General features: G+C 38.4%; 1 protein-coding gene across 13 annotated transcripts in view; it reads left to right on the top strand.

The window, feature by feature from the left end:
• The window catches only part of MACF1 (microtubule actin crosslinking factor 1), a 379,780-nt gene extending 355,087 nt beyond the window's left edge, over positions 1-24,693 (top strand). For 5 of the 13 annotated variants that reach the window (XM_077150193.1, XM_077150189.1, XM_077150191.1 and 2 more), the window contains 7 exons: positions 676-838; positions 2,282-2,436; positions 5,196-5,270; positions 9,379-9,496; positions 18,556-18,767; positions 22,194-22,323; positions 23,240-24,693. In XM_077150193.1, the coding sequence (XP_077006308.1) occupies positions 676-838; positions 2,282-2,436; positions 5,196-5,270; positions 9,379-9,496; positions 18,556-18,767; positions 22,194-22,323; positions 23,240-23,496 (1,110 nt within the window). In that variant the 3' untranslated portion in view covers positions 23,497-24,693. Of the gene's footprint in view, positions 1-675; positions 839-2,281; positions 2,437-5,195; positions 5,271-6,350; positions 6,369-9,378; positions 9,497-10,282; positions 10,352-18,555; positions 18,768-19,357; positions 19,469-22,193; positions 22,324-23,239 lie in introns of all 13 variants that reach the window. The other 8 variants (XM_077150196.1, XM_077150192.1, XM_077150195.1 and 5 more) reach the window with 4 other exon arrangements.
• The last annotated feature ends 726 nt before the right edge of the window (positions 24,694-25,419 follow it).

Below are 25,419 nucleotides of genomic sequence, written 5' to 3'. Positions count from 1 at the left end.
TTTTTTACCCCCACTCTTTCCAACTTTGGAGTATGAAAAACCAAGGGAACTGCTACACTGTTTAAGTCATTCAGAATATATGTCACTGACAGTCCAAGTAGCTTAAGATCACCTTGCCCACTGTACAGACCTACTCTTTTCTGTCAAGACCAGATATTTAACATGGTGTTATGTGGACAGTTTGTTCCCTCTGGTGCCATTCCAAAGAAGCATTCTTGAGTACAAGGTTGAGTTCCCAATATTTACATCTAGAACTCAGATTAAATCAGAAGTTTTAGTAGAAAGTGGTGGGAAACATGAGTCTCCTAATGTAGGGCCTATCTGTGCTTATAGTGACTCTCAAGATAACCTAAGTGAGGGGTCCTGAGAACCTGTCTTCTGGAATAGAATCCATTCCCTTATATCTGAGAGGTTGATATTTTGAAAACATGTAAAGGGAAAATCAGGATGACTCCACCCATTCTTGTTCTGTGTGTTCTGTGTTTTCCATGGTAGCTGTTCACTACTGTTTCTCCTGCTGCTCCATTGTACCACCTGCAGCAGCCTGTCTAAGTAATCATGGTTTTAAATGAAGGAGCCAGAATGTGCCTTCATAAATGAGGCAGTACATAGTTGATTTGGGCATGACTGAGGGCCACAATGACAGGTTTATTGACACCTCTCATGTCTCTCTAGTTAAAGGAATTTGCGAACTTTGACTTTGATATCTGGAGGAAAAAGTACATGCGTTGGATGAATCACAAAAAGTCTCGGGTGATGGATTTCTTCCGGCGAATTGACAAGGACCAGGATGGGAAGATAACACGTCAGGAATTTATTGATGGCATTTTAGCATCCAGTGAGTCCAGTCATAATTCCAAACACAGATCACACCTGGGATTCCTTGTACTTAACACGCAGAAGCAGGCAGTGTTCTGGCTAAACAGTCTTTGTGAGGTTAAAGCTGTAGTCTGAGGGAAAAAGGAGTGTAACTACTTACTAAAATTGGTCTGGAGTTTTAATGGAGAGAAGAATCTCATTTTACTAGGAATAAAAGATCTGTTTGACACATTGTGGCAAGCAAAATGTCTTTTTGAGCTATAGATAAGGAACTAACTTTTGGATATGATGAGGTTCTAAGTAAAATGTTTAAAAGTAGCAGTTTCTGACATTTGTGTAGCAGTTTATGAAGTGCATGATCTTATTTATATTAAGCAGAAAAAACTGTTGAGTCATAAAGTAGTGACTTGCCAAGATCACAAAGCATGTCTCAGAGCTGTGCTCCATTAGCGTAGGGTGTTATTTGATCTGAGACTTGGATGGTGAGAAGGATCCAACCATGTGAAGATCTGGAAGAAGAGATAACAGGCAGAGGGAACAGCAAGAACAAAAGCCCTGAGATGGGAATAAGCTTGGCATGTTTTAGGAATAGAAAGGTTAACCATGACCTTCAGTACCTAGTGTTAAAACCTAGGAGGAAAGTAGTAAGAGATGAAAATATAAAGGTAGACAACAGCCAGATGATACAGCATCTTAAAGGCAGTGGTGAAAGTTCAAATTTTTTTCTAGAATCAGTAAGCCACTAAAAGTTTTCAGCTGAGGAATACTATGACTAACAAATATTTTCATAAATTACTCTGGTAGCTGAAAAAATTCACACATTTCCTTTTTTTTTTTAATTATGAAATATATATACAAAAAATAAATTTACAAGTATGCCTTAACAAGTATAGAACAGATTTTAACGTGTGGAATGGGTTATAGTTCCATGATTTTTCGTTTTTTCTTCTAGCCATACATTTCCTTTTGAAAAGCAGTTTGGCAAGCACCTAACAGCAATAATCTAAATGTAGGGGGAGAAACCTTTATGCTATTAAGTCTGAATTTTTGCTATTCTGAAATAACCTAAATATCCAACAGTAGTGGAATGGATAAATAAATTCTTAAGTTGGGTGGTAGGTATATGAGTGATTGTAATGTTCTGTTTATGCCTTTTGGTATGTTTGAAATACTGCTCTTTTTTTCAGTAGCTTGGGGTTAGAGAGTCTATAACAAAAATGTAAAATAATAATAATAGTGAATAGTCCCTGGGTTTCAGATTTGTGATTTTTATCTTCTTTATAACATTTTGTATCTTCTAAGTTTTCTAAAATGAATACACACTGCTTTTCAGAAAAGTTTTTCTGAAAAAAAGCTCTGTGAAAACACAGAGTTTTTTTCTTTCAAGAAATATTTATATAACCTCCAATTAAATAATCCCTCTTAGTTAATAAAGTTTCAAAATGTGATTTCTTTTGTCCAGAGTTTCCTACCACCAAGTTGGAGATGACTGCTGTGGCTGATATTTTTGACCGAGATGGGGATGGCTACATTGATTACTATGAATTTGTGGCTGCTCTCCATCCCAACAAGGATGCTTACCGGCCAACAACTGATGCAGATAAAATTGAAGATGAGGTATGGAAAATAATTGTATATCAAGTGTATTTTCCACCATGAATTGTTTTGTTTTGTTTGCTTTTTTTTTATTAGAGAAGTTATGGGTTTACAGATAATCCTGCACAAAATAAAGGACTCCCATATACTACCCATCATCACCAATACCCTGTCAGTCTGTGTTGGTTTGGGACATTTGTTACAATTGATGATAGCTCTTTTTTGATAACTGTACTATTAATTAAAATCCATGGGTTATCTTAGGGTTTCTTTTTGTGTAGTGTAGTTCCATGGATTTTTTTTTTTAATTTTTTATTCTGTTACCATATATACAATCTAACATTTCCCCTTCTAATCATATTTAGATATATATTTCAGTGCTGTTAATTGCATTCTAAATGTTGTCCTACCATCACCACCGTCTGTTACCCAACATTTCCATCATTCTAAACAGGAACCCTGTTCATTTTAAGCCTTTACTTCTCATTCCCTATCCCCACCCCTGGCAAACTATATTCTGGATTGTGACTCTGTGAGTTTGCTTATTCTGATTATTTCAAATCATACAATATTTATACTTTTGTACATGGCTCATTCCACTCAATATGATATCCTCAAGGTTCATCCATATTAACGCATAAATCAGGACTTCGTTCCTTTTTATAACTGAATATTCCAATGTATGTATCGATCACATTTTGTGTATCCATTTATTAATTGACGAATACTTGGGTTGCTTCCATCTTTTGGCATTATGAGTAATGCTTTTGTGAATATTGGAATGCAAACATCTGTCTGCCTCCCTGCTTTTAGTTCTTTTGTATATAAACCTCGTAGTGGATTGCTGGAGCATATGGTAGTTCTATACTTAGCTTCCTGAGGAACCACCAGACTGTCTTCTACAGCAGCTTTACCATTTTACATTCCTACCAGCAGTGAATGAGTGTTCCTATTTCTCCACATCCTCTCCAACACTTGTGTTTCATTTTTTAATTGCAGTCATTCTAATGTGTGAAATGGGATCTCATGATTTTGATTTGCATTCTCTGATGGTCAGTGATGCTGAGCATCTTTTCATGTGCTTTCTGGCCATTTGTGTATCTTCTTTAGAGGATGTCTCTATACAAGTCTTTTGCCCATTTTTTTACTGGATTGTTTGTTTTTTTGTTAAGTGGAAGGATTTCTTTATATATTCTGGTTATCAAGCCTTTATTAGATATGTGGTTTCCAAATATTCCCTTCGATTGTGTAGGTTGCCATTTTATTATCATGATAAAGTCTTTTCAGGCAAGTTTTTAAGTTTGATGAGATCACATTTATTTATTTTTTCTTTTGTTTCTTGTGCTTTGGGTATAAAGTTTAAGAAATCATTGTCTGACACAAGGTCCTGAAGATGCTTCTCTACGTTTTCTTCTGTGAGTTTGATAGTTCTCTCTCTTATATTCAGGTCTTTGATCCCTTGAGTTGATTTTTATATATTGTGTGAAGTAGGACTCCTTTTTTATTTTTGCCAATGGAGAGCCAGTTTTCCCAGCACCATTTGAGTGGTCTATGCCATCTTATCAAAAATCAGTTGGCCATAAATGTAAGGATTGATTTCTGAGCTCTCAGTTTGATTCCGTTGGTCTAATTATCTATTCTTTTGCCAGTTTTTACTGCTGTAGCTTTGTAATAAGCTTTTAAGTCAGGAAATGTGAGTCTTCCAACTTCATTCTTCTTTTTCAAGATGGCTTTAGCCATTTGGGCCCCTTCCCTTCCCTATAAGTTCTGTAATTAGCTTTTCCATTTCTGTGAAGAAGGTTGTTGGAATTTTTATTGGGATGACATTGAATCTATAAATTGCTTTGGGTAGTATTGACATTTTAATGATACATATTGATCATGGTTTTTTACTGTTCTGAATTTAGCTTGGGCACGGTTGCCATATTGGCCCTTTGACTTGTCAAAAGAGTTCTGTTTTGAGGATCTCCTTTTAGATGGTGTTGGGCAAATAGCCCCATGAGTTCTGTGGCAACTGAGCTATAGCTCAGTCTAAATGAGTCTAGATGACTCAATTGAGTCAAATCTGTGTAGTATTTTAAAGTTTGTAGAAAACATTTCCAGGGTGCCATACCTGTCCTGGTTTATAGGTACTGTATTGCTTAGAACTGACTTGTCTCTCAGTTCTAAGCATCCTACGTCATGATTCAGGGGAGTGGTCTTAGCACTTAAGGGGTAAAATTAATAAAATTAAATAGTGTTTAAGATTGTGTATACCCACCAAACTTTCTGCCTAGTTAAAAATTGTATCACCTTGAAAACAGAAAATGCATTAGAAGGATGTCGAAATCAGAAAATCCATTGATGGCAGATCCTGGGATGGGAAAGACCTGCAGCAAAGCAGGTTTTAGAAGTGACCCTGCAACACACCAGGGCTTTTCCGGGGAATCTCAGGTTCATGCATTGAAATTCAGGTCATTTCATAGTTTGCTTTATTAGTCAGTTGATTTTGATGCATGCCTATTAGCATGTCTCCTTTGAAGGAAATTGAAAGCAGATAGAAGAATGTGTTTTTAGCTACTTGAGAATTTCATTTATACTCTGGTTTTCTCAATATCTCAATTATCTCAGTCGGAGCAACATGTTTTAATTCAAAATAGAAGATAAATAAGTGCGTCAAAAGCCTAAAATACCTTAAAAATGAATAAATATACCTTCTCTGTTTATAAGTATAAACTTTGTTTCTCTGAAAAGTAAGTCTTGCTTTACCCCTCTCACTTTTCCTTTCCTTTTTATAATAGGTCACAAGACAAGTGGCTCAGTGCAAGTGTGCAAAGAGGTTTCAGGTGGAGCAGATTGGAGAGAATAAATACCGGGTAAGGAAAAAAAAACAGTCCTTTGAGGTGGTTTCCTCTTATGTAATTCTTATAGGTGAAATCAGCTTGACACACAGCAGATTGGATGATCTCACCTTCTGCTACTGATACTTGGAGGACCAGAGCCCATGGGACTTGAAACGTGCTCACTCTCTGGCCCTCATCTCTGCAGATGTCAAATGTCAGGTGTTCTTTTGGACTAAGTTTAGTGCCTGCCCTGCGTAGTTCCATCTGAAAAATAGTGCTGTATCTAGCTAGATAGTAGCTTGTATTTGAGTTCTGAGATGAGAGACAATTCAGAGCCCCTTGGCTACTGCTTACCAAAGTCTTTAGGGAGATGAAGACACCTTTACTGTAAGATTAGAAAATAGTTTTATCTAGTGTTTTACATTCAGGACTCAGAGAAGACCGGAGGAACTGTGTCAAGGCCCCAGGGGTCCTCTGCATGTTCTGAGTTGGACTACAAATGGGCCCTCAATGCAGTGGGTAGACACCAGACTCCGAGTCAGAGTATAGAAGGGCTCTGAAACAGGGTTCCTAAAACATATTCAACATCCTGTCAGGATTCTCTAAAGAACTAAGAAGAAAAGATTGGCAAAGAGGGTTTAGGTGGCCATGCCAGATTGCAGTTATGTGCACTAAATTAAGAAACAGAGGAAAATCCAGGTTTCATTAGTACATCAAAAACATCCTCAAAGTATAGCAAAACCACACCATGCTACTACCATCTGGGTAGCTGGGGAGTGTCTGGGTCACTCCGCCTTGAATTCAACCCTGTGTATTTAGTTAATAAAGCTCCAGATAAGCTTATGCTTACTTGTTAGATTTTCCTTGTTCTTTAAGTCACCTATGAGAGAAAGTAGTTAACGAGAACCGCATGTAGTAGAAAAGTTAGAAATGCAGGTTGTCTTAATTTGTAAAACCACATCCCTGTAGCAGGAACTCAGTAAGAATGTGATCGGTGTGTACAATTGCTTGAAGCTGGTAACAGTTTTCATACCTTAGTGTTAATTTGACAAAATGTTCTCTCTTTTTTTTTTCTTCCATTTCTTCCGTCCCTTTACTCTTAACTGTCTATAGTTCTTCCTCGGCAATCAGGTACAGTGTGCCTTGCAACATTCTCTTTCCCCAGTGGAAATGGTCTGTGTAGTTAATGCTGCCTGTTCTTTGTGGTGGGGAGAGGACGTAATCTAAAGCATGCCTGGGTCACACTGGTTGTCTTACCAAGTGGAGAAACTGCTAAAAGGACCAGTATTGCAAAGCTGTCTCAACATCAAGTGGATATAAGCATACTTTTTTAAAGAAGATGAAATTTTCATTCTAAATTAGATACGCTAAATGCAGTTATATTGTTTTGAACTAAGATATAACTAATATGGTTCAGGGAAATTGAGACTATGATATCAGTCCATTCCACTTCTAAAAATAACCTTATCTTGTACTTCAGTGTTGAAAGACTCCCAGACAGCACAATTCTGATTTATATCAGAGTCTTCTGACATTTAACACAAATTTTGTAATATACACTAAATGAAAAAGTCTTGGGCATTTTAGTACTCAGTCTTTTTAAATACTTCTTTAATATTCATGTTACTTACACTTACTTGTATTGTGTTTTATAATTATAAGGTACCTGAAAAGTGGATATCATAATTGGCCATAGCTTCAAGTTTTCCAATTATGACCAGCCAACCAAAATCTAATAGGATCAAATTACAGACTTGCAAAAATGATTGGATGGTTTTGACTCCACTTGGTAAATTTAACCTTTCAGATCTTTCTGAGGGCTCTGGGGTCCTGTGTCTTCAAATGGAAGGAAATTGCATGGATAAAATCTGTCTCATAATATGAAATTAATAACACTAAGAGTTGATTTGAAGCCCTCAATTAATGGTATGTTCCAGGCACTGCAGTAATCACTAACTACAGTAACGTTCTGGGTTGGTGGGGAAAACAGGGTAAACAAAAACTAAAGACAAGAGCAGTCAAACTGGCTTTTTAAATAAATCATTGTGTGATAGTGTCCAGTCATACCTAACAGATGTGCCTCTGTTCTGGTGACTATGTGGGCTTACTAGGGAGGAGTCTTTCGTGTGACACAGACATCCTCCTCTACCGCTCCATTGACCAGGATGGAGTTGGATGAGTTCATCCAACACCAGGAACAGAATTATGAGGTTCATTTTATGTACAAGGCACCTGAGTCCTCAGTAATCACATGCCTGTAGTTACGTAGCTGACATTAGAGCCTCTGCAAGAACCCAGGTCCCTGTAAGGGATTTTCCCTTATAGAAAAAAAAACACTAGTTACTGTTGCCCCTTTGGCACTTGTTCTATGTTCTTTGCCTGACAACCCAGGTCTGCCAGGTTTTCCCAAGTTCCCATTTTTAGAGCTGCCTTAACCCATTCCATCACTCGTCACTCTGGCCTCAACTTCCCCAGCTATTCTGGCCGCTGGCTTGGGTCAAACCTTTTTCCTGTAGTTCTGCAGAAATAAGTTAGAACCTTTCAAAAAGAATTTTAGTGAAAAATTAAGGAAAAACAACAAGAAAAAAGAAATGGAGTAATTCTAAAGGCTGACAGATAAATTATAGAACACAGAATGTATAATTAAAGATTAAAAGTGTCTCAGCATTCCTTCCTGATTCACTCTGGTGGATCCTCTCCTCACCCTTCCCGAGAAAACCATATATACTACTCAGGCTGTCAGCACTCTGGAAAAGATGGATCTTCTGTTACAGAAGAAGCTCCCACAGAAGCCAAAGGAGCAGCTTCCTTCTCAGGGCAGGACATTCATTTCCTCACGTCTCTGGGTTCCCACTTCAGTGCCCTTTCTATTATACCATGCCATTGCTGTAGTCACTTTATATAAAATTTTAAAACAACTGTATGAGATGAAGGGTGTAGGACTGTTTTTATTTTCAAAAGTAAAGAGCTGGAGACGGGCACAATTTTTTTTCAAGTAACTTGCCTGTACAAGCAGTACATTTGAGTCAGTGCAGTCAAGTAATAACAGAGTATTACCACAGATATATTAATGTTTGAGGGAGGTTGATTTTTTGAGAGAAGTCGTTCTCAAACATCCATTCTGGAATTTTAATTGTGCTTAGTTTTAAAGGTATGATTCCCTTTTATAGCTTTACAAATCCTAAATAAGTGATTAAACAGTTCCTTCTCGCCTACCTCCCAGGAACATTCTCATAAAATTAATTTTAGGAACTCCATTTCTCAAAATAGTATACTTTTGTTTTGGGATTGCAGCATGCTTCTTCTTGATTGCCTCTTTATTTTGGGAAGAGAGTGACTAATGCAATGGGGAATTCCAAATATTAAGACAAGACTGAGAAGCAGCAATGTTAGGCAAGAAACAAAGGGAAAAAAATAACAGAAAGCCATGTTTGTTTTCACGTTCCAAAATAACTTTTTGAATATTATTTGTAATTAGCATGTGGTAGAGTAAAATTTAACTAAATTTCAATATAAATTTTATATATTCACTTGTTTGCCTGAAGAACTTTCTCTACCGGCGATGTCACAATTGGAGAATACGTGGGTTTTATTTCTGAAGACCTGATGCTCAAAATCAAATTTCCTTCTACACTTGTAAAAATAATGCTTTGCAAGGGTTTCTTGAAGGCTTGGAGTAGTATTTGCTGTTATCCATTTAACTTTTGAGCACACTGTATTCAGAAATTGACTTCCCCTTTTATATTTGACCTTTGCTTTTATGGGGAAAAAAAAGTATAAAAAAGAATTTAGAGTTTTGATTTGGACAGAATCTTTAAAGGAAACAAAGTGAGCTAAATTCTATCTAATTCCCCACCCACTGCTCTTTTTTTGGTATAGGGGTAGGGGGTGTGACCATAAAAAATTACTTTTATCCCAGTAGAATATATATCAAGACCCTGGTCTTTAGCTTAATATTTCTGCTTTTCTATCTTTTAAATTCCTTTGTGAAAAATGTAAAAATACAAAATAGTGAGAGCTTAAAATCCTCCCGAACTATCCAATTGTCATTCCTGTCTGAATACAGTCTGCTTTGGAAAGGCAGTGTAGGCTTTCTTTAAGGCTTACTGCTTGCTCATTGAATTTCCCATTGACTCTGCAGTTTGGGGATTCTCAGCAGTTGCGGCTGGTCCGTATTCTGCGCAGCACAGTTATGGTCCGCGTTGGTGGAGGATGGATGGCCCTGGATGAATTTTTAGTGAAAAATGATCCCTGCCGAGGTAAGGAATCATCTTGAACACGAATTACATGTAAGGGGTACCTACACCATTGATCTTTCATGTTGATGGTGGTGTCTGTTTGCTTTTTATTTTGTTGCTAAGCTGTCCGGGTGTCATCCCACACAGATTAGAAGTTGGGTTATGCCAGAGTCGACCAGGGAGAAAAGGCAGGAGAGGTTGGGGCTTCAGGGGATTCAAGGTTTAAAGGAGTGTGGTGTAAGAGTTGAGAATTTTTTTGTGTTATCTGAATGTTTCAGTTTGAAATTCAATCATTATTGGCCTAGAAAGGAGTCTGATGAAGCCCTTTGGGTTTCCCCTTTAGAGTGCTTTGTCTTTAATCTTTATGGCCAAAATCCGGGGAGGATGTTGTGCCCCTCCCATGTGGGGAAGAACTGGTGAGTCCCCTTCACCTGGAGGGAGGCAAAGGAGACTTAGCAGTATGCCCAGCACCTCTAAGATGGATGATCACCTAAGCAAGATCATGGGGTATCTGTCTTCTAAAGATGGAAAAGGCTGGCACACCAGCCCAAAGGTGAAAGAAAATTATAAATTTACCATGAACTTGAATAATGGCACCTGTAGCTAGAGGCATGTGCAGTCTGCAATAGAAAGAAAATTCCAGTTGCTTAATCCTTTTCAACTAAATCCTTTACTTTTTCTGTTAGCAGAGCTGCATGTGGGTATAGCAGGCTCCCCTACTGTCTGCCTCTTTGTCTCTTTCTTGACCAGTTTCTGCATATCCTGCTCTGTTTCTCTTTTTTTTTTTGTATATATTTTTTATTCTAGTTCACCATCCGGGGAGTAAAATAAAGCGCTCTGATTCCAGCTCTTCGATTTCCAGTCAGTCTCCCATAGGTTGGCTTTTAAGCTTTGTCCCTAGCCCATTGAGAATGGCTTTGCTTTGAAAGTGTAACACTTCTTGGCTCTGTGACATCTGCTGCCTTTAAGAATGCTTTGAAATAGTTAAAACCATAACTCTTTTCTAACTACCAAAAGATGACAGGACATCATAACCTTTTGAGACAGTACCCGTGGAATTCGTTCTGAGTTTCTGTTTATTTAACAAAGACTTTGTACCACATACTATATAAGCACTTCACAAATAATAACACATTTATGCCTTGTAACCATCATATGTATTGTAGGTACTATAATTATCTCCATTGTGAGGAATTGGAAATTGAGGCATAGAGAAGTTAAATCATATGCCCAAAAATAGTTATTATCTGTGTAAATATAGCAAATAGTAGAGGCAGGATTAGAATCCAGGGCAGGGTGGCTCCAGAGTGCATGCTCCCAACCACTGTGCTGTGTGTCTCAGGCTAACGAACCCACCACCAGTCCTTTTTGTGTGTGTTTTGGTCCAGCCTACGTAATTGAATTATTTAGCCTTATTTAGAAATCTAACAAAATTAATGTGTACAATACAATTATATAACTTCTATGAGAGTGGTTTAGAATCGTATTCTGAAGGATTTAGAGAGCGCAGAGCTAAAAGGTGCAATTCTCACATGAATTCAAATATGCCCATAAACAGTTCCTCTTATCTTAGCTCATTCTGAATTTATTCCAGTAAACCAGACTGCAATAATAATTTCCATTAAACATTCCTTTAAAAAAAAATAATTTTGTAAAATATCTTTTCTGCTAAAAATTGGAAGAGTATAATCAGTTTTAAAATTTAATTATATTTTAAACCAATTTCCTTAATTTACAAATTTTTTGTTGTTTTGAATGAGGAACAATATATATGATTTTATCCTAGCTCAGTAAAACAGTATTATTCCTTTCCGAAGCTATTAAAAAGGTTTTATTTTTTCCTCTTATGTATGTAATGGACCAAACAAGATCCTGCATGTGGCATTTTGGAATTATTTGTTGCCTGTTTATTTGTTGCCTGCTCTACTTGCTTTCTCTATAGTAATTACAGTGCTGGCCAAGGAGAACATTGCTTGCTTTGTCCTTATCTTAAAATCTGAGAATTTGGGACATCAGATTTGGAAGGGCCATCTAGTAGCTATTTTCTTTGGAACATGGTAGCCTTTCTCAGCATCCCTTGGAACAAGCAAGGTAAGGTTTTTCTCTGTGCCTCTTAAGTAGTGCCTTCGTAGAGGTCAATAATTATCTTGTGGAGTAGGGAACCTCTCCAGCAATCTTAGATGTAAGTCTACCAGTGATAGGCAAGGTGAGCTAATTCTAATCCAATAAAAGGCAATGCCAGGAGGGCTCAGGTGGATTGTAAAAAGTGACTTTGAAGGCTATGAACATCAAAAAAGAAAAGTTACTCGAAACTCTAGTTTCTCTGAGGATTAATGTAGCTTCCAGCAACACCACTTGGGGTGAATTTTGTATTCGTTTGTGTTGCATTTCCTTGGGTCCCTGGACTTTGGAGATGTTACACTGAGGATAGTACAAAGTTTATGACAAGACTGTAATATCGATGTGCACTCTGATTTGTCATCTCCTTTAATACGCTATTTAAAAAAGATGAAAAATATCTCAAACCGCACATTGCTTTAACCAAATATGAAAAGTGAAACTATTTCACTAGATATGTCTCATAGTAATACAGTTATCCCTTCTACATCATGACATTACCCATCGTAGTTTTCATTTATAACAGATTAGCATAAGATATTTAATGGGAGTGTTTTATGGAAGCCAGAGATGACATGTAAAGGCCAGCAGATGATGCAGAAATGTTTAGAAACTCAAAAATGTATAAAATATATGTATGTAAACATGTGATGTAAAAGTAAACGGAAAGGCAGCCAATCATGAGGCAGCTAGATAGTTTCCTGAAACCCTGGAGAAAAAAATTTACACAGATTTTTCCAGATCACAGGGGTGCCGCACACCTAACCCCCGCCATGTGGAAGTGATAACTGTACAGTCTTCTGGTACTGTCAGACTTGGGGATTTCAGTTCCTTATAGCATCCATTATAATGGATGTACCTGTACCTAGGGTACTGTGTATGTTCTTTAACATTAGGCATATTAGTTGCCCCAAATAGGTGAAGATCTGAAAACTTCATTTATAAGATGTAAAGGGTCCAGTTTGGCTTAGAACTGAACTTTAACTATCAAGCCTATTCCAGCAAGTGTTGGATGGCCTCTTTGGTTAAAAACCTGTATTTGAGATAGCTGCCTCTAGGGACTGGACCTCTAGGTTTGGAAATTGAGCTTCCCTCAGTGGAAAGAATTGTGATGGAAAACCTTATCAGAATAGTCAAACATATACTGGGAATAATCTCTTTTAACTTTAGAGATAAATAACCAATGTTAGGGAAATTTTTGAAGCAGTATAAATTCTAAAAATACCTTTATTACTAAATTCAGTCTCTCTTGACCTTTACTTAAATATAATTTGGTTTTCCCTTCTATTTTTGAGAGAAATGTTTCCTTTTTACCTCTGGAACTACCTCAGAAATTAATTCACAGCTTCCAACTGTCTGTTTAATTTCAGCCTTCTCTGGCTCCTTATGAAAGTAAAGATATCAATTGCTTCCTTAACTCCTTGTTAATTCTGAAAATTGAATGCTTTAAGTATATTTCTGGGAAAAAAAACAGCTTTCATTTCTTGCAAATAATATGTACATAAAAATTTCCCTATAGAGAGAATCATTTATTTTCCTTGCATTTTCACATATTTTCTTTTGAAGTGAAAATTCCCATGGGAATTGTAGTATATTAAGCCAATATTAGTTAGGTATGCCTTAGGATAAATTAATCACTTAATGGCCTCTCTTACTGAGATTGAGAGCACCAAAAATTTGGCAACTTTAATATTGTAAGCATGAAGGCCTAGATTCCAAGAAGACGAAAAATACAGTGAGAAGAAGGAAATTAAAAAGGGGAAGGGAACCATCTAAGAACTAAATTATCTGCTCTATCTTGTCTAGGCTAGGCCCCAGTTAAGGCGAACCATTGTATGATACCCTGCTTCTCCTTGAGTTGTATCATTCTAAATGAATTTTCATGAAAGTGTGTAGGAGCTGGCTAATCACTGTTCACAGTCTCACGTTGCTTTAGTGCTTGGTATTAAGTGTTTGTGGCATGGTTTTAGCAGCCTGGAAGAATGAAGATAGGGAAATATTCATTGTCATAGCTTCTCTAGCACGTGAAATGCCCCCTCAGAAGTAATCTGGCCCATCAGCTGAAAACAGGAACTGTCTCATGATGTTTATTATGACACGTAAGCATACCTTGAGACTATGATAAACTGGAATTTCCCAGTTCATCCCTTTAGGCTCATTCTGCAGTATCTCTTTTGGAACACTGTTCTTACTTCTGTTTTAAATTGCTATTTCTTTTTCTATTCTATATACAGTAGGTCTCAGCAGGCAAGAATTTAATCTTTATGGTTTCAGCCATGAAAATCCATGGATTTGCATTTGTGAGTGGTGTGCAGAAGCCACCAGGTGTTGGTTTGGAGGGCTTATTTATGTTCCTTAGCTAACCTCCTCCCACACATGGTTATTACCGAAAATTTCAAAAAGTAAAAGTGGAAAGTACAGTGAAAATATAGGTAGAGAGTGAGCCTCGCTGACCACCGACCCCCACACAGCTTCATACTTCTGCTGTTTGTCCCTTGTGCAATAGTGAACACTTCTTAATTGACGGATTCATAAAGGTCATGAGAGTTATCCCTCATAACTGTTGAGTGTCTACTCCATTTTCAAAGGCTAGTAAATTCTTATTGAAACCCCTAACTATAAGCTTGGTACTGCTATCAAAAAGAAATTTAAGATGATAAGTTCACAGCCCAGTGTTGGGAGCAAACATGTGAATAAATAAATGCCCTTGGGTTTGAGATAATGAGTGAGTTTGGGAGACTGAGGGGGAGGGGACAAGCTCTATCTACATTGAGGATGAAACAGCATCAAGGAAAAGCATTTTAGTGTTGCTTAAGCTGTAGTAAATTCTTATTGAAACCCCTAACTATAAGCTTGGTACTGCTATCAAAAAGAAATTTAAGATGATAAGTTCACAGCCCAGTGTTGGGAGCAAATGCGAATAAATAAAAGCCTTTGAGTTTGAGATAATGAGTGAGTTTGGGAGAGTGCAGGAGAGGGGATAAGATTGATCTATCTGTGCGGGGAGGGGTCATCAAGGAAAAGCTTTAACGTTGCTTAGGCTGCAGCTTAAAGAGGTCATACTTGACCAGGCAGACAAGGGGGATCTGGACATCCTCTACCAAGGAAATCACATGTTGAAATGAATAGAAGGCCAACAGCAGGGCAGGTGGGAGGAACCACAAGTGGTCCCACGTGACTGGAGCAAAGTGTACGAGGTTAGTGGCCAGGCTAGATTGTAGAGAGGTGTTAGCAGGGACCAGGCGACAGATGCCAGACCACATGGTGCTGGGCACTCTGTCATTTAGCCAGCACCTCCTGGCCCCATGGAGACTTCAAGACTGCTCAGAGCAACAGAAAGCTAATGGGCATTGAGACTCTCCCAAAGGAGGAAATAGTCCAGTGTTCACCCAGCCCTTTTGTAAGAAACACCTCAAAAACCTCGGTGTGGGGAATTCTGCTGTAAGTAATGAAAGGCCATGGAAGGATTCTGAGCAGTTCAAAAATATCAGGTTTTTATTTAGAAATTCAGTTCTGGGAAATGAGGAGTGAGGGGGAGGGGTGGGAATAAGATGATAAACAAGGAGAGCAGTTAGAATACTGTTACAGGCAAACAGAGGAGATGCTACATGAAGCACATAAGTATGAGGGGAAAGCAGAAAGTCATGGGGGGATCCAGAGGCATTGAGAAGGTCACATCAACAGACTGAACCTGCCATAAGGTGGGAGGAACCTATGCACCTCCTAAATTACTGGTTTGTTCATGTCTATTCAGTTGTTAGATGTAAGGCTCTGGTGTCCAGGAGGAGGGTCTATGCTACCAATATAGTTAGGAGTTGTACATGGGCGTATGGTAGCACTGAGATTTCAGAGGTGGATGAGCTCATCACGAGAGGAGAACAGGTCTGAGGGCAGAACCCAGGGGAAGGTCAGTGTTTACGAAGTGGGAAAGGAAGAGATCATCAAAGGAGTGGAGGGAGTAGTCAGGGAGGAAGGAGGAGAAGCAAGAGAGCAGGGGTAGTTGAAGCCGAGGGAGGAGAGTGCTTCAAGAAGAGAGTAGTTAGTAATTTCCCAAAATTCTAATTACAATAGCAAATGTTTTTACCTGTCAAATTGTCACATTTGTGTCTGCTCACACGTGTACGTACACAAATACACACACACATGCACTTAAAAGTAGCACTAGCCAAACTGAAATAAGTTGAATATACTCATATTTTGGAGATTGTACATTGGTATAACATTTTAGAGATTGGCTGACATATCAAAACCCTTAAGCATGCATCCTCTCCTCCCAGAAAATCTTCTTATAGAAATTGATCCTGAGGAAATTATCATGAATGTGCATATTTTTTTACAAGTTATTTTTTACAGCATTATATGGGATGTTTGAAAAATTGTTAAAAAAAAAAACATAGGATCAGTTAAATAACTTGGCATCCATTTAATTAAATCTTACTTCACAGCTAGTAGAAATTATGACGACATGTAGCACATGGAGGGACACACCTGACATATAATAAGTAAATGATATAGGTATGATCCCAGTTTTTACTTAAGAAAATACAATTGTGCAAAGAAAGAAAGATATATCAACATTTTATTAGTGATGTTTTCTAAGTGGTGATTTTCAAATGACCTTTTCTTTGTACTTTTCTGTATATTTCAACTTTTCTTCAATTCAAGAATATTCTCCTCTGAGGTAGAGATCATCAGTGTAAAATGCTGCCATGAGATCAGGTGGGATGAAGACTAATGTTCCTTGGGTTTAGCAATTCAAAGTCGTCAGTGACCTTTGCTAGAGTAATTTTGCGGGTAGGGGTAGTAATAGAAGCTTGACTGGAATGAGGGCAAAAGTGGAGAGAGTAGGTGATAGATGATGCAAAAGAGCTTGACTGGGGTAAAGAAAACAGCTATGGTGGAAGACATTGGTTCTAGACAACCTTCACCTCTATGCCTTCACTCCCTTTGTCTGTAAAATATGGATGCTGACTGGCCTGCTGATGACAGTTAAGTACAGTGTTGTATGTAGTAATGCTTTGTAAATTGTACAGTGCATGGAGAATCTGGTATTATCATTATTATAATAATGTAATAATCATTATTATTACAGATGGCCTGCTCTTAAACATTTTTAATGCCATTGCTCTCGTCTGAGATGCTGTTGCAGAATCTTGTATTACTCTGTTTTGTTTTTTTTCCTGATAGAATTTGCCTAGAAGTGAACTATGAAATGTTTGTGAGGTTACCACATATCTGAAGTTCTTTTCAGGTTAGGACGGACCATAAGCAATTCTTTTGGGGTATCCAAATCCTCAGCTGAGTGATTTTCATTCATCAGTATATCTTAGTGCCCACTCTGTGTCCACCATTAAGCTGGACACTTCAGTAAACACAAGACATGATTCCACAGTTATCAGTGATATTGAAATCTTATTGAATTAAGTACCATAGTTAGTGCTGAAGAAAATTCTCTTTAAGGTTCATTAGTGTAGACACAGAGGAAAGTGTTGAAGTCTGGAGAATGGATGGGTAGAGAAAAGATGGCAAAGAGATGAACCTTGAAAGGCATGCTCTGTTGGGGCCTGAGGAAGAAGGATCTTGCAAAGAAACAGCATAGTGTTTGGGGACCATCAAGTCATAGACAGGCAGGACTGCAGGGGCGCTCAGAGATCAGTCAGCTTGATTAACTCTGGGCTAGAACTCGGGGTTTGAAATACAAGTTAGCTCTCTTAACTTGATACTTTGATATGTTACATCAACATAACATATTCAAAAGACTTTGGATTTGATTTAAGAATTTGGTACCACTGTGTTTGGACACCATGTAACCTGATTAAAAACCTGATTCTACCAAGATTCCTCTAATTCCTTAAGGACATATAGGTGGGGCAGAAGAGAGAGTGGATACAATTACCTGAAATCTTACAAATTGTGGTTTCTAGCTTAAGTAAAACTAATATGGAAAGGAAAGACAAATATTTCGTTCATAATTGTTCCTTTTTACCTGGGCTTCCCCAACATTTCCATCTGTTTAGATCTATCTTAGTACGTTCTAAAAAATAATATTTTAAGATGGGTGAGGAACTAGAGGGTTATTGTAGGATATTATCTTTGATGAGAAACAATCTAAGGGAAAAGACATTACAGAAGGAATTGCTTATTTTATATTAATAGTGTCTTTCACATTTAACATTTGTGTTGGCTGTACTTGGTGTCTTCTGACTGAATCCAAATTATGTTCTGGTCTTTATAGTTCCAGAAAGCAACAGGATGGCACCTGTTGCCTAGCATATGGTTTCCATATTCTTTCCACCTTGATGTTTCCTCCTACTTGCAGTTGTCCCTTCAAGCTTCTTACTTCTTTTGGTTTTTAACTTAATTGGCAATTTTTGTGCATGTTCTTGGTCTCTTTCCCTCTCTCTCTCTCCTCACATGTTTACTTCTTAATAATTCTACCCTGATCTTTTTGCTGTCCTGAATTCCTGGGACACTTTTCTTTAGGATTTTATTTAACTGAATTCAAATAGAAAAGTTTGGACAATGTCAATTTCAGCAGTCTGCTTTCTCCATTATTTTATTACCACATATCCTGCAAAAGTTGAGCAAAAAGTACACATGTACTATGAGAGAGAAAAGAGGGGTGTAAATTCAGAGGTTTGTGAAGTGCTGCATCTGCTTTTACCTTGATCAACTACAGTGAGCTTACCCCAGGGAACAGTAGTAAACCAGGAGCAAGACAATGGAGTGGGATGGTACTTTGTATATGAAGAAGTTCTTCATTAAAAACCCTCACACAAAGACTTATTTATTATAGCAAACCAAGGAGCTTAGTTACTATGTCTGCTTTAGGCAAAAATAATGACAAGGCCTATGCCTATAACTCAGGTAACTGTTATCGTGGGGTCAAGCAACTGTATGACTATCAAAGATATATTTTTCAAGTTTAAGTGACATTATATATGTGTGTTTTCCCTTTTTAGCACGAGGTAGAACTAACATCGAACTTAGAGAGAAATTCATCCTACCTGAGGGGGCATCCCAGGGAATGACCCCTTTCCGATCACGGGGTCGAAGATCCAAACCATCTTCCCGGGCAGCTTCCCCTACCCGCTCCAGCTCAAGTGCTAGTCAGAGTAACCACAGCTGTACTTCCATGCCATCTTCTCCAGCTACCCCAGCTAGTGGTACCAAGGTATGTACTGGCATCCGTCATGACTTTCTTCCCCAATTCCCATCTTTGCAGAACAGTCTGTCCATTGTCCAGGGTAGCCTCTGAAAGGCTGTAGTGAGGAGAGGAACAGGAAGATATACAGACCAAGTTCTTCCTAGACCAGGGCCTGACCAGATGCTAGCAATACAAAGATACATGACCTTCAAAAGACTCTGAAGGGCATTTATTAAAATGCCCTTTTAATATATTTTAATAAATTTTGATAGATATTTCAGGCTGCTTAAAGTCAGAAATGTCTCTTTCCAAATATTCCCTGTTTGACAAGTCCATCAGAGTTACTAATTTTGAAAGTCCAAGCACTCTCTGTACAGCTGGAGTTAACAGATAAATTTGTTGTTAACACTGGGTCGTATGTGACATATGCTATTGCTTTTGTGCCCAGTTGGGCTCTTTCATCCCTTTGGATTGATGAGCATTTTATTTTGTTTTTTTTTTTGTTTGTTTGTTTTTTTAATTCAGTGTCTTCTTTTTATTTTTCTGTTCCCAATTTGCTCCCTTTCTGTCCCATTTTCAATTGTTCCCGTCCTTCCCTTTGGATTTCCATTTCACAGACTCCACTTCAGTTCTCTCGCTGTTATGACAAACCCTGGTTGGTAAACAGTAAAGCTGGCACCCCTGTCAGGGACAGCCATTATCCTGATCTCCAGCTGCCCAGCCCCGAGGTAGAGTATGGCTTTGCTGACTTAGGACACAGTAAAGATGAGCCCCTTGCTAATGCCAAGAACTTGACCAGCTATTATTCTGACATCAGGCCATGCTCTTTTCCATCTTTATGGTGCTTCTTCTCATAGCTGATTCATCTAGTCAAGTGTTTTTCAAGGGTTTCTAACTCGGATTCTCCAAAACTGGAGATAAATGAGAGACCTAAAACTGAATTGTTTAACAACTTTATAACAGTTCTTATTATTTTTCAGAATGATAAGCAACAGTCATTCCTGGTGATTTATTTGTTGATGTCATTTACAGTCAGGCCTCTTGGAGTCTTCAAATGTCAGATACAGAGACGAGTTACTAACACTTGAAATTCAACTGCAGTGCATGTTCAACAGTGTTCTATCTTTGCTTTGAGCAGAAGAGTGGTTGGCACCCCTCACCCTGAGACATATCCCCAGGGTGATATCACCATACCGGTCCAAACAGTGGGTGTCACCTACTACGGCCAAGCACGATGTCAGTAAACACTGCTCTGGAGCTCAGATGTTAGCTTCTGAATTTCTTGGCCTAGGCACTTGGGTTTCTTTAGCCTTGATTTGAATCCACATGCCAGCAATTAAGCTTGTTCATGTGCAGTCATTAAAATGCATAAACCCTTTTGGAAGAGCAGTGTTTCAGAAATGTCTTTTCTGTCAGAATTATCTGATAGCACAGTTTGCAGTCTAGCTACTGGTGGGAAACATTGGGTTCTTGTTCCTCAAAAGACAGAATTTCTTTTGCTCACATTGTGTCTAGCCAGAGAAACTGGGAGGCACAAGAAGCCAATGCCTGCAAGTAAACTTGCTGCTTTGGAATTCATCCTGCCCCAAGCTTAAACTCCACTTCAGAAATACATCTGGTTTAGAATATGATCTGGGAACTTACTGCCACTAAAACCCTACGATTCAACCTGCTTATCTTGCTTTTCGTCTTCCTTATTGACTCCAGTTTCATGAAAGTCTCAAGAATTCTAAAATTTTAGTAGTTTAATTATGAATGCAAATTCTCATATGATTTTGATAAATCAGCCTTTTTTTTGTTTTGTCCCTTTTTTTTTTTCTCTTATTTTGCTTTGAGGTCCCATTTTTCCTTACTTACTGGTGTTCTGCAGCCAGGCCATGTCCTGTCATGGACCCTAGCTCTGGGTCTCTGGCTAGAGTCTCCCAGCAGCAGACCATAGTGCTCACCGACCATAGCTTCTGAAACTGGTGCTCTTCCTCCTGTGTGGGCCAGGAGGGTTTGTGCTTGAATGTTAATCACTTTCTGTCGCTTTTGCTTTTTCTTTATCAATTAAAGGAATACAAGAAATATGAGATGGGTTGCTTTATCTTCTGTTTATATAAATATCATAAAGGTCTTGGAAAACAATGTACACAATTGCTTTCAAAGAAAAATTAAAACAGCACGCTGTAGCATGGGTGATATTTAAAATTTTCTCCAAATTAATTCTACTATCTAAAAGAGAGTGCTCGAATAGGAAATGTAGTTCCTGTCAATAGCGGTAATAGTAATGTAAATCTATCCAGCTCTTCTCCAATGTAGGAAGTGCTTCCCATGACTTAGTCATTGAAAAAGGTGTTTGTTTTATTTTGCTTTTTGTTTTTGTGCACTTCTATACCAGACATTGTTCTGGGTGCTGATGGTGTGATAGTGAACAAAAAGAAAGTCCTTGCTTTTATGGAGTTTATACTTCAATGTGGGACAAACAGACAACAAATAAGGATACGGTACATCAGGTGGTGATAAGTTCTATGCAGAAAAATGAAGCAGAGGAAGAGAACAGAAAATTACAAACCATGATTTTAGATTTGGTCTTAGGGCAAGACCTCTCTGATATGGTCCTTATTTCAACAGAGCCACCTAAGGAAATGAGAGAGTTGGCCGCACAGAAATGGGGGTGTGGGGGTCCAGGCAGAGGGAGCAGCAAGAGGATGGACAGCAGGAACAAGGAGGCCATTGTGGTGGACAGAGCAGCAAGGAAAGAGGATATAGGAGATGAGGTCAGGGACGCAGGATTTATCCCTGCTTTCCTGAGGGGAAAGGGAAGACACAGGTGTGAATTTAGATAAGTCACAGAGCTCAGACTTAGACCCAGGTCTTCTGGGCTCTGCATTCAGAAGCCTTGTTCCCAATACCACGAGTGCCCCTCTCTCGCAGTTCTCATAATAATTTGATCCACAAGACCAGTAATTTTATCTGCATTTTCCAAGCAAGGAAACAGACTGAAAGATTTTTTAACTTGACTAAAGTTACACACTTAGTGATAGATATCAGAGTGATGTGTGTCTCTCTAAATTAAATATTTGGGGCTAGAACTCATTTCAAATTTCTAACCACAGAACTTTGATAAACAGCAGTTGAATTATTATTTAACACACCACATATTTCTGTTTATTATAAGAATTATAATCTTACAATTTGAGGCCACCCCCCTCCTATTTTTAGTGGCAATTTGTTTGCAAGATAGAAGGTATTAGAAGACATTTTGAATTCTGAATTGGAACATGAAATTCTTAACTTGGGGAATCATCAAAACCCATGAACTGGAACACTTCCAAAATAAATCTTTGTTTTCCTGGACCTTTAATGTGCTGTTCATTCAGTCACATAGAGAGGCTGAAATATACCTTTTAAAAATTAATTGCTACCAAAGATTATACCAGATTAATATAACCCTTTATTTTTTTTTTTAAGGTTATTGCAACAACAGGCAGCAAGTTAAAACGTCCAACACCAACTTTTCATTCTAGTCGAACATCACTTACAGGTGATACCAGTAACAGTTCCTCCCCAGCCTCCACAGGTGCCAAAACTAATCGGGCAGGTAAGTACCTGCCCCATTACTTATGTATCAGGGGTAAGAGGGGGTGGCCAGGCTGTGAACTCAAAGAGCAGCCTGTTCCTAAGGAGCAAATAATGAGAATCTCTCTTAAGCATAAGTGTGAAAGAGACCTGCAGATTTTCTGATGGTCTTTACTCTTTCTCCTGTCACTGCAGCTGGCTCTAGACTTGCCTTTTGAAAGCAGATGTTTCCACAGCCAAGGTCACATTACCTGTCCCTGATCAGAAATGATCATATTTGAAAGAATGTAAAGGGAAGAAAAGGTCTATGAACTGAGACCTTCCTCAGAATCCAGTCTAGGGTTAGGATTGGCAGTTTGTGTGTAATTTTTCCATTATCATCCCATATTTTAGTACCACTGCTGGCAAGTAGAGAAAGTCAAAAGATTGCATGTGGTCACCTGCTGATGTTCTTTATGAGAACATAGGAAAGCAGCTTCATTTCCTGGTTCTCCTTTTCCCATCGTTTCATCCCTGTTCTCAGTCTGCCAATATATCACCCCAGTTAGTAGGCTCTCTTACGTGGGCTAAGACAGTTGAGCAGCCAGTCCTACTGGAATTCGTTTTGGAAGCATGTAAGTTAATAGTGCTCTTGATAGAAGGTTGTTTCTAATCCTGAAGAGGCAGGCTTCTCAAGTAGAATCACAAAGCCAGAAAAAGCTTTAGTGACTGCTGTGTGGATGGGGAAATTGTCCAGAAAGGCTGTGGCCTGCCAGAGCCACACAGCATCTCAAGTGGTATTAAGATTAGAACCCCAACCTTTGGCCACTTGTTCTCCCACTCCATGTCATCACACAGCATCTCAGGAGGTATTAAGATTAGAACCCCAACCTTTGGCCACTTGTTCTCCCACTCCATGTCATCTCTATTAAATCTGCCGCTTTATTCTTGAATTTCAGACCCTAAAAAGTCAGCGAGTCGCCCCGGGAGTCGGGCTGGAAGTCGAGCTGGAAGTCGAGCCAGCAGCCGGCGAGGAAGTGATGCCTCTGACTTTGACCTTTTAGAGACACAGTCTGCTTGTTCAGACACTTCAGAAAGTAGCGCCGCAGGGGGGCAGGGCAACTCCAGGAGAGGGCTAAATAAACCTTCCAAAATCCCAACCATGTCTAAGAAGACCTCCACTGCCTCCCCCAGGACTCCAGGACCCAAGCGATAACACTGTACAAGCATCCTTGAAGCCTCTATCCAGTTTGAATCCTGCTCCATACGTTGGGTGTATATTTATTCTGAACGGGAGAAGTTATATTGTTAAAAGTGTAAAAGAATAATTGTGTTATGAAGCTGCCTTATTTTTTTTTCTTTTTGTAAGTTACTATTCTCATGTGAATATTTATGTAGATAAAATTTGCCTCCTGGTAGCCCTGTAACAGATAGGGCCCAGAAATGAAATATTTGAGAAAAGGTCAAGATGCAAATGTGTATTAAAAAGATAGCCTCTGAATGGGGTTTCTGCGTGTGGTGCAGGGTTGTAAACCTGATTTATCTTTTAGGATTATTCCTAAATGCATCTTCTTTATAAACTTGACTTGCTATCTCAGCAAGATAAATTATATTAAAAAAAAAAAAAAGAATCCTGCAGTGTTTGAGGAACTCTTTTTTGTAAATCACAGACATGTCAATTAGCAAGACTCGAGAAGAGGGCACTTATACCTGCTTTTTCCATTGTTTTTAATGTTGTGTAATTTTAGCTGAAAAGAGGGAGCCTCATCTAGGTAACGTTTGCACATGATACAACAAAAGGAGTTCATTGCAATACTGTCTTTGAATACTGTCTCAGTACTGGGTGTTTAAAGGGCAAATAGCTGCTAGAATTCAGGGGTAAAGGTAACTGTTCAGAAAACGTCAGAATATTGGGGTTTTTAAAAGTCCTGGTTTGTAACTTCCTATTCAGCCTAGCCACGGGTACTTCTATGCTCATTGGGACCCAGGCCCTTGGCATGGGAAATCTCCTTGGTGGTGCTGTGAATTACAGATTTGTTTATCTGCATTTTTTACTATTTATTTAAATGGTGGATCAACTTCCCACAAACTGAAGAATGAATTCCACAAGCCTATTCTGAAAACGTGGACATAAGACAATAATTTGCTTTTCCTTTAAAGGAGTTCACCAGCACATTTGTTACCAATTCCCATTTGCTTCTGTCTTTTTTGTGCGTAATAAAGTCACCTGACCAAGTGACCATGAAGAGGGACTGTCTGGGGCTCCTGTTTTTTAGCTGCTGTTCCTCTTCAGCTCCGACCATGTTGCTGTGTGATTATCTCAATTGGTTTTAATTGAGGCAGAAATTGAAGCTCTACCAATGAACTGTTTAAAAAAAGACACTTTTGTATTAAAATTGCTTGCAGTAATAAATGTTTTGTATTTCCTGCTTTTCTTCTCAACCATTACCTTTTATGTTACCCTGGAATATAATTGAGTTGTAGGTACTTAAATACACATTCAAATCAAAATATCTCAGATGAATTGGGGATTTCATTAATAGATTTTTTGTTTTATTTTTGTTAATTTTCTGTAACAGCAACAGAGAAACAATTGGGATTTTAAGTTAAATCTGTACTGTACCTGCCCCACTTAGGTGATTAAGCAAATACCAATATATAAGAAATTCCCATATTATAAAGAGTTCGTGTTTAAAAGAATAAAGTCAGTTTCCCACAGTATGCTAAAATCTCTGGTGAAATAATAGAATTTCACCAGAAGTAGAAGCGAAATTAGTAGGCATTTAGCTCCTTTGTTTTACAGATGGAGAAACTGGAATAGCAAAGTAGCTAGGGAAATGATTTGTCTGAGATCACAGAATGAATAAATGGCAGCTGTGGACCTGCAGCCAATCCTTGACTCCCTGTTCAGGTCTGGTGCTGCTTCTATTTCTTCTAACCTCTAACTTCATAATAATTACAGCAGCCAAGTACTTCATCTTACAACAACCTTATATATGAGGTAGGGAGAATTCTCATTTTTAGAAATGAAAAAATAGGCTAAAGAACTTGAGAGGTGAAGTGGGTTCAAACAGACCACCTGTGTTCTTGATCATTAGCCCATACTCCTCTTGTGATGTGGAAATTTGGTAAGATCAAT

Source organism: Tamandua tetradactyla, chromosome 2, assembly GCF_023851605.1.
Source record: "Tamandua tetradactyla isolate mTamTet1 chromosome 2, mTamTet1.pri, whole genome shotgun sequence".
In the NCBI taxonomy this organism is placed as follows: Eukaryota; Metazoa; Chordata; class Mammalia; order Pilosa; family Myrmecophagidae; genus Tamandua; species Tamandua tetradactyla.
The sequence above is the reverse complement of the archived record's forward strand: the minus strand, read 5'-3'. Positions and strand labels throughout refer to the sequence as shown.